Source organism: Cnephaeus nilssonii (genome assembly GCF_951640355.1).
Source record: "Cnephaeus nilssonii genome assembly, chromosome: 13".
Classification (NCBI taxonomy): Eukaryota; Metazoa; Chordata; class Mammalia; order Chiroptera; family Vespertilionidae; genus Cnephaeus; species Cnephaeus nilssonii.
This window is the reverse complement of record NC_137084.1, coordinates 47,054,984-47,064,987: the sequence shown is the minus strand read 5'-3', so window position 1 is coordinate 47,064,987 and position 10,004 is coordinate 47,054,984. Positions and strand designations below refer to the sequence as shown.

The following is a 10,004-nucleotide window of genomic DNA, read 5'->3' as shown; positions in this document are numbered from 1 at the left end:
TTATTCCTTATATTTTAAAATATTTTTTATTGTTTGTTTGTTTGTTTTTACGGAGAAAGGAAGGGAGAGAAACATTTACTGTTCAACTTATTTGTGCATTTATTGGTTGATTCTTGTATGTGCCCTGACCAGGGATCAAACACACAACCTTGGCGTATCAGGATAATGCTCTAACCCAGTGGTTGGCAAACTCATTAGTCAACAGAGCCAAATATCAACAGTACAACAATTGAAATTTCTTTTGAGAGCCAAATTTTTTAAACTTAAACTTCTTCTAACGCCACTTCTTCAAAATAGACTTGCCCAGGCCCTGGTATTTTGTGGAAGAGCCACACTCAAGGGGCCAAAGAGCCGCATGTGGCTCAAAAGCCACAGTTTGCCGACCACAGCTCTAACCAATTGAGCTAGCCAGCCACGGCCTGACAATATTTCTTAACTTTCTCAATGTGAAGAAGAATTTTATTTTTGGATATACTTAATTTGAGATGTTTCTTCTGAGAAGGTTTACTTCTGGGTTCTGTATTTTGTTCCATTGATTTATATGTCTATCTATATGTCAATACCACACAGTCTTTATTACTGTTGTTTTGTAGTATGTTTTGAAATCAGGAATTGTGAGGTCTCCAATTTTGTTCTTTTTCAAGATTGTTTTGGCTATTCAAGGTTACTAATACATTTAAAAAATATGTTATTTTAATGTGACTTTCCATGATGCTTATAGAAGTTCTGAGAATTCTTTCAGTATTTATTGGTCATAGATAGATGAAGAGGAGAAGAATGTGTTAGCATCATTTAAATATTTAAGTGTTTGCCTAATGATTCATCTATTCGAAATTTACATAATCCTACTATGGAAGATTTTTTTTGTGTGTGTGGTTTTCATTCTTCTGATATTTTCAAAGAAACACTGTGGTTAAAAAAAGAAATTTTGTGTAAAATAACATACTATTTTCATAGGACAGATTCCCAGACATGTAATTACTGGTCAAAGAGTATGAATCTTTGAAGCACTTGCTGCCTTCCAGGAAAGTGTTGGAATATATGTTCCTTTGGAAAATCCTAACTTGAAATCAAGCAGATCTGGGAGTGCTTTCTATAGGCCTAAAAGGTCTGTCCTTTATTTAGTCACTCTTAACTGATAATTAATTATTCCACTTTGGTTGATACATATACCTTTGTATTAAACTCTGGTTTAATTAGTGTTGATCCCATTAATGAATGAACACAAAAAGAAAATATTTTCGCTCAATATCAGGAAGGGCTTTCTGAAGAAAAAACTGTTCCAAGATAGACACTACCAGTACAGTACTGGAGGTAGGTGAGCAGAGGCTGAACAATTACTTAGCAGAACGTTATAGAGTCCTTTCTTTCCTCAGATGTTAGAAAACACCTCTTCCCTCAGTCACGTACAAGGACCTGAAGACCCAGAGGTGAAAAAATTTTAAGGTGCTGCCGCCCAGGCTGAATTTCAAGAGTTTAGCGAAATGATCCAGTCCTGGGTCCTCTGAATACTTTGTTGATGGTTGAACCTTAATTTTAGGCTTTGCAGGGTGTGCCGGTACGAATGAATGACTGGAAACCCAGAAAATGAAAACAGCTCTTATGAGAATTCAATTACGTTTCTTGAAACTATCCATCAAGTTCACTTGTAGATGTTGGATGCAAAGATAAATTCTTGCTGAAGGGACATTCGGGGGCGGGAGAGGAAGAGACAGTTCCGGGTGGGGAAGGTTGGGCGAAAAAGAGCAGAACCTACTAGTCTCCCAATTTGGCTCCTTTCGTGTACCCCTCGACTCCGGTACCAACCCTGTCGGCTGAAATTAGCGCCCGCGGGCGGCTAGCAGGGTGGGTCACTTAGTGTCCCGGAACCTCCCGGGCAAGCTCGTGCAGCAGTGCGTCCGGGGAAGCGTTTGAGCGCTGCACCGCCCTGCGCAGTGCCCTTCAGCCCAGTGCGGGGAGGAGAAAGTTTAGGACGCGGAATCCGCCGGCGGTCGCGGTGATTTTCTTCCTAGTTGGCGGTCTGAGGCCAGGCCTCAAATAAGAGCGGCCTCACCATGATGACCGGACGGCCGGGCCGAAGGCCCTTAGAGTTCCTGCCGGATGAGGCCCGGAGCCTGCCCCCGCCCAAGCTGACGGACCCGCGGCTCGCCTACTTCGGCTTCTTGGGCTATTGCTCGGGCCTCATTGATAACGCGATCCGGCACAGGCCGGTGTTGACGGCCGGTGAGGGCTGCGCGGGCGGGATCCGGTGGGAGGGGAGCGGGTCGCCAGGCTGCGGGCCGGCTCCGCCATAGGCCGCCGAGGTGCCTTCGCTTGTGCGGGCCTTTCCGCCTCGCAGGCCCTGCCTCGCCTTCCTAGGGCCTCCGCGCCCGTGAGCTCTTCAGAATTCGGCAGGGCCAGGGGGTCGTTCGGCTCTTTAGGAAACTGGGTGCGGTGAAACTCACGACCCCACAGCGAGGCTATGAAGGCCAGGCAATGGACTGCCCGCGCCCCTCTCTTTTCGCGCTGTGGTGTGTGCAAAAATGAGCGTTCACTCCATGCTATATGTACTACTGACACGTACATTATAGCATTTGATCCTCAAAGCACCTCCTGGGGAGTTATTATCCACAAGGAGAAAACAGCCTTCGAAGGGTTCAAGCAGCTTGCCCAAGGTCATAGGCTAATAAGTAGCAGAGCCTGTTTTTAGACCTCAGGGTCTATATTTGAAAATAGTGCTCTCAAACTGTAGCATACTACTCATAACCTAGGATCTTGTTAAAATGTGCATTCTGATTCATTAGGTCTGGGAGGAGGCCTGATGTTAAACTACCAGATTCTACAGATGCTGCTTGTGTAGAGACCCGGCTTTGAGCAGGAGGCTCTAAGCCACTGGGCTGTATTTTCTCCTAGTATATCAGTGGCGTCCTGTCAGAGCCAATAATAGCTGACACAGTAGGTGTGCTGAGGGCTGTGGATCTCCAAAGGGAAAAGTGGAGGGAAACTGGGAGATTTTGAACTTAGCTATGACTTAACAGCCTTCCAGACCTATGGGGCTTAGTAGGAATAAATGAAGGCAAGGGCCTTTGGATGGCAGATGGTTTGATGATTGAGTGAGTGTGCAGGGTAGGGCAATAAGGCCAGTAGGTACCTCCTGGCTATTTCCTAGGCCAGTGGTCGGCAAACTCATTAGTCAACAGAGCCAAATATCAACAGTACAACGATTGAAATTTCTTTTGAGTTGAAAACCGACTTCTATGCATGGGCCACGAAGTTTCAGTCGCACTGTACGTGCGTGCCCACACGTGGTATTTTGTGGAAGAGCCACACTCAAGGGGCCAAAGAGCCGCATGTGGCTCGCGAGCCGTGGTTTGCCGACCACTGCCCTAGGCAGACGGGAACCTTTTTAGCTTTTGATTGCTGGGGGAGTTGGTAGAGGCAGGCAGAGATGCAATGATCAGACCTGTGTCAATTTTGTCAACAATGTGAAGCAATACTGAGTGGAGCCAAGGAGCCCAGTTAGGAAGAAAGCTAATACTACAGTGATTCCAGCAACCAGGAATCACCTCACTTGTGCCTCTTTTGCCTTGTATGTCATACCTGGAGGTCAGCTTCCAGCCCACCAAATCTCAGCATTTCCATTGCTTAAATAGTATTGAAATCCCTTCTCCCTTGGACATGACCCTGCTCTACAGAAAGGAATGATCTTTGACCATTTCTGCCTATGGGGAGATGGGGTTTTTTCCCTTCTCTTTACCACTCCTCATGTACCAAGTCTTACTCTTCATGTAATAGAAAGAGCTCCACTATGTAACTAAATGGCCTTCCTCCACTGCTTCCCAGCTGTGCCACCTTGGGCACGTTACTTGGGCAGTTCAGAGCCAAAGTTTCCTCATCTACAAAACGGGAGTAATTGATCTTTGCATATTTGTTGTGACAAGTGAGATAGGTAAAATGCCTGGTCCATAAAAGGTGCTGGACAAAGTTCCCTTTCCTTAGCAGTTGTTATGCAGACAGTTTACAGTATGTTCGTTTAACATTTACAGAGCTCTTTCTCTTTGCCAGGCAGTGTTACATACAGCAGCGGTCGCCAACCTTTCGGACCTCTTGGACCACCGTGGTCCGTGGACCACCGGTTGGCGACCGCTGACATACAAGGTATGTGGGGTGAGGAATACCATCCCCGACCCTGAGGAGCTTTTAGTCTGGTAGACAAATGGGTCTAGGTGAGACAGTTACCTGTTTTGATGAAAGTGGATGAGCAGGAGTGCCTGTAGAGCATATAGGAGGTACAGATCAGAGGGGAACTGTTCCAGAGCAAGTAAAGATTGGCTGAAATGTGAAGTATATACCACTTAATCTCGCCTTATCAAACTAGGTTTTGTGTCTTTTCTGGAAGACAGAAGAGCTTAGTGGTTATGATATGGGTTTGATACCACCTCCACTTTACCAGCCATTTGATTCTTTGATTCTAGGGAAGTAACTTATTGCTATGAGCTTTAGTTTCCTCATCTATGAAATAAGGAGAATGTCTACCTCTTTGTGTGGCTGTGAGAACTAGATGAGATGATGTATATAAAGCACTTAGCCCAGAGCTAGGGGTCAGAGTTCCTGAGTTCCCTGGATTTCCCTAAGTTGCTTTGGAAAATTTAGGTCTTGACTTTATTGAAATTGTATCATTAGTAGCATTTGTTGAATTCATAATGTGTCTAGCTCAATGTCTGGCATATAGTAGTGCTTAATAAGTATTTATTGGATAAACAAGTCTATGTAGATTGCAAGGAAATATAAAACATGGTCTCTACCCTCCAAATATTTACAAATCAGATGAGCATATCCATTAAAAAGACAAATTGTTGTACAAGTTTATGCACATAGGGTAACAGGTGTGACAGAGTTGGAGGAGTGGGAAAGGATTTTCAAAATATAGTCCTGGAGAGGACCTGGCATTCTGTGGGTAGTATTGGAATATTCTTTCAATGAAATCAAATTGTGCAGATCTTTTTCAAGTTAGCAGAAAACATTAAATAGAATTTTTTCTTAAGCTTTTCTCCTATCATTTGTTTTTAAACCCCTGTTGCTGGCTACCACTTACCTGCCCTAAATTTACAGTTAGTTGGTATCTATGTGTAGTCCACAAAATTAAATATTTATTGATTTCTAGTTTAATTTATCCGTAATTTACGGTGTTCTGCAAAGAGCACCATGGCTCCAAATTTAGATTAACTGAGTAAAGGAAAGGGGAAATGATTGTGGAGGGGTGATTTATGTGGTAAGAGGGAGACTACCACTGAGAGAGAAGAGAGGTTAGGGAAATGGGGACTTGGGAAGAGGCTAAGCCTGCCTTTAGGGCTGGGACACTGACAATGTCTAAAATATTTATGAAGTCTTGCTGTGAGAAAGATGGGTAAGCACAGAAAGTCGTTCTTTGTAGTCCAGTGGCACATGGGACAACCCAGCCAGCACCCTTTGGTTTGCTGTGCTGCAAGTGGCCCAATTTGAGAGAACAGTGGCTGTTTGGGGCAAGGGAGAATGCAAAAGAGCCTGGGCCCTATCCAGTCCCAGGACATAGTAATATTTTACATTTTTGTTGTTTTACACATTTTTAAAAAATATTTTATATGCTTTTTTTTTCTTGGTTTATATACTACTGCTGTGAGAAAGATAGGATAGGTATTATCTTTGTTTTAGAGTTAGTAAATTGACTTGCCCAAGGTCATTCATTCACTTAATTAAATATTAACTGCTATCTATGTACTGGTATACAAAAATGAATGAAACATTGGTGTTGCCTGGTAGTAGAGAAAGAAATAATTACTATAGCAACTTACATATTAATAGAGATGAGCTCACCCTTTTAAATTCAAGAAAGTTTTGGGAAGACTTCTTAGCTGAAGTGATGTCTGAGTTAAGTCTTGAAGGATCAGGAAGTTTCTGGGCAGAGAAATAGTAAGTGTGTGGTATGTAGAAGCATGAAGAAGCCTAGTTTTTATGAGGAGTTAAAAGCAGTTCAGCCCTACCTGGTTTGGCTCAGTGGATAGAGCATCGGCCTGTGGACTCAAGGATCCCGGGTTCGATTCTGATCAAGGGCACATGCCCAGGTTGTGGGCTCGACCCCCAATAGAGGGTGTGCAGGAGGCAGCCGATCAATGATTCTCTTTCATGGATATTTCTGTCTCTCTCCCTCTCCTCTCCTCTATGAAATCAATAAAAATATATATTTTTTAAAAAAAGGCAGTTCAGTGCTGCTGGAGCACACTGCCTCTCGGGGAGTGCCAGAAGATGAAGGTGGGAGAGTTGGCTCATGAAGGGCTTTGGAGGTCAAATGCAAGAGTTTGGACTCCTGTTGACTATAATTGAAGGAGAAGGGACCAACAAGCTAGGTTTATATTTCAGTAAAAATTCCTCTAGTGACAGGATAAAAGCAGGGATCATTACAGAGTGAAAAATTAGTTGAAGGGGAGACCAGTTAGTGCAAATGAGAGATAAGTGAGGAAATATTTACAAGGTAGAATTGACAGCACTCAGTGGCTGGATATGGGGAAGATGGTAGAAATAAAGGATGATTACTGTGTTTATTACCCAGGACTTAGATTTCTGGGCAAAAGGTCTTATTCTTGGAATTAGGAGAAAGAGGTATGAATAGGAAGGAAATGAGTTCATTTGGGGATATTTAAGTGGATATATCTGGATGTATCTGTTATTCAATATGAGTGTCTTGAGTTGGATGTACTTGTGGGTCACCAGCACATGGATAGTAGATAAAAGTATAGTAATAAACGAGTTCTCCAAAGGAAGATGTGTGGGATAAGAAGTGGAGAGCTGGGGATAGAAATCTGGGGCTTAGCTAGAAAATCAAACCTGCAGTTAGCCTTTTGCAAAAAATATTTCGTATATAAAGTTTATACCCTTGGATCTCCCCTTCAAATGAAATTTTTCTCTAGGGCATGTGATTTGATCCTCTCTAGTCTCATTATAATAGAGTGTGTGTTTTTTAATATGATGAATTTTTAAATACAGTTTTTGAATAGATAATACATGCAAATAGGAGGAAATTTAGATGGTACAAAAGAGAACTGAGATATATTTGTAGTTAGCCTGCTGTTGTAGTAACCACTAATTTTGCAAATATAAATCAGTATATGGAGACCAACAAAATTGCTTTTAGACCATTTGTGGAGGACTTTCCCTCAGCTCATCACATCCTGAACATATCCTGGAATATAAATTAGGTCTAAAGTTAACTTATCAAAGAAGAAAATATTGTTTTCTGTTCTCAGTCTAGCATTTGGGATTTGGTACTTACACACCTTTTTCCATGAAGAAATTTATAAAACCTCATTTTTAAAAATCTTGGTTCTATTGGTAGTGATGTTTGTAGACTTTACTGTTGTCTTTTATAGTTGTCAAATTGCTTTAAGAAGACATCTCAAGATCAAGGCTGTTTGTTCAGAATAGCCATATAGAAAGTCCTTTTTAAAAAAAAAAAAGAAAAGAAAGAATTTTAGAAGAAAAACAAATTATATATCTGAAATGTAAGAATATAATCTTACATTATATTGACTGACTGATTTTTGTTTTCTTTGGGATTTGTCCTTTGATTTTCAGGTTTGCATCGCCAGCTTCTATATGTTACTTCCTTTTTTTTTGTTGGATATTATCTTTTAAAACGTCAAGACTATATGTATGCTGTGAAGGACCATGACATGTTTGCATATATAAAATTACATCCAGAGGATTTTCCTGAAGAAGGTATTTCAATTTAATTGTAAAAAACCTTTCTTATTTTACATCATTTCCCCTAGTTAATGTTTTCCATGTCTGTAGCTTCAGGTATCTTCTCTATTCTGTTGAGTCCCACATGGTTGTCCATACACCAGAATTTTCTTGAATTCATATGTCAGGTTTCTGGCTAAGTACGTCAGACAGCAAATAGACCCTCATGTACCCTCTGCTTGCCCAGACCTTCTGTTCTGTGTCCTACTTCAGTGATGGCACCACTGTCCACCTGTGTACTCTATCAGAAGCCTGGGAATCATCTTCAAATCTTTCTCTTTTACTTCCCATCAAGTCTTACTGTTCTACTTCCTATTTCTCACCTCTGAACTCTCCTCTCTGTCCCACTGCTACTACTCTGGTTCAGGCCCTAGTGATCTTTTGCTTGAATCATTGCACTTTCCTTTAGTCACCTCTGTTTTTGGTCTTGCTGAAGATCATGTCTCAGGTTAATTGCCTGGTAGAAACACTTTGCCCATACCTTTTATCCACCACATTACTTATACATAGTGTGTCACTCATTACACTGCAGCTTCATCTTTGAATGTCCCAGGCTCTAGGACAGAGCCAACACATAGTAGGCACTTAATAAATAATAGCTGACCTGAACAACACAGAACCCTGCCTCATCTCCCATAACTCATCTCCTGCCTCATGAAATGCCGGGTTCTGAACCTGCCCTGTATCACTTTGTACAAACTGTACTTTTTTCTTGATCCTCCTCTTGTCCCATTTCCACCATTCCCATCTAACAAATTCCTGCTCAAGGTTCATCATCTCAATAAAGTTTTCACCCAGCTACAGACAGGAATTTCCTCAGCAAACTGCTTATCTCTGTTCAACTATAATTATGATATAATTGCCTTCCTTTTATTTTACACATACACAATACAGATGTGTATATATGTGAAGGAAGGAAGGAAAAAGAAGGAAGCAAAATTTTAAACGTGTAAATATATAGATTTTAAATAGACTTTCCTATACGTATAATATTAAGCATTGAAATTTTATTAGACTGAATGATGATCTCTAAGGTCCTGTTTATTCTAAATTTTATTACTCTATTTAACATTCCTATAACCTTTAGTCACATATGTAATGTTGATGGTGGATCAGAAAGTGTTTTGTTTTGTTTTGTTTTGTTTTGTTTTTGCCAATGAAAAGCCCAAAGACTAGTACAAAGCCATGAATAGCGGTTGTATAACGCATGGGGAATACTCAGAACTGCTAGATGTTAGAGCTGGAAGGAATCTTGGGAGTATTCATTTCTAAGAGTGAGAACCAATGGCAGAGCAGTCCTCAGTTCCAGACCTCTAGCTCTTTGCCTCCATATTTCTACTAGCTCCCTGTCAGCAGGAGTGTGTATAGCCTCATGGGCTCTTTTTGTCTCTGAGCAGCAGTTACTGGCAGGTGTGCCAAGAGCCTCATGCATTGACCACACAGGCATGGAGTACTTGACGACCTCAGCTCTGGGCCCCTCCCTGTTCTTCCTTCCTTCACCCCTTTAGCCAGGATCCCCCTGGCAGCACCTTGCCCTCCAGGCAGCCATCTGGATGTCACCACAGATTCCTCAAAATCCACTCAGTATAGCAAAATGTTTCAGTGATCACCAAACCGTGGTTGAGGACAAGAAAAGAAGGAAATTTTAGGGGTTTCTGTCTGTAAGAATATTACATTTTAATTTTATTCTTTAGGAAATATGATTTAAAACATACTTTAAACATAAATCTTTTGTGATCTTTCCTTTTATAGATAAGAAAACTTATGGTGAAAAATTTGAAAAATTCTATCCAGTGCGTTGAAGTCTCCAAAACACTTTCTTTGGTTTCACTGAGAACAGTTATTTCTGAATTTTGTGGAGCATGATTTCACGATATCTGAAGTTTATATTAATCTGTATGTTAACACCTTGTGATTAAAATGGTCATCATGAACATTCTGACTCCTTTTTGTCATAAGAAAAACAATGGTCAGTTTTCATTTACCCAATTTTAAGAAGACATCTGACAGATTTAAAAATGAAGTCCAGTTATAGTTCGGAGTTGAAAACTATAGCCTGTGGGTCAAATCTGGCCCATGGCAGTAAGTTCTTTTGGCACACAGTCATGCTCACATGTTTACATGTTTATGCTTGCTTCCATGCTACAACAGCAGAGGGCAGAGTTGTGTAGTTATGACAGAGACCTTATGGCCTACAAAGCCTAAAATATCTAATATATGGCCCTTTACAGAAAAGGTTTGCCTGCTCC

The 10,004-nt window shown here is 41.3% G+C and overlaps 1 protein-coding gene across 1 annotated transcript; it reads left to right on the top strand.

Moving 5' to 3' along the window:
* Positions 1–1,924: 1,924 nt before the first annotated feature.
* Positions 1,925–9,689, top strand: LOC307109805 (NADH dehydrogenase [ubiquinone] 1 subunit C2). Its single transcript, XM_079788723.1, has 3 exons — positions 1,925–2,223; positions 7,588–7,731; positions 9,508–9,689. The coding sequence occupies exons 1-3, from the start codon at positions 2,055–2,057 to the stop codon at positions 9,555–9,557; spliced, it is 363 nt and encodes a 120-aa protein (XP_079644849.1). The 5' UTR covers positions 1,925–2,054; the 3' UTR covers positions 9,558–9,689.
* Positions 9,690–10,004: the final 315 nt, after the last annotated feature.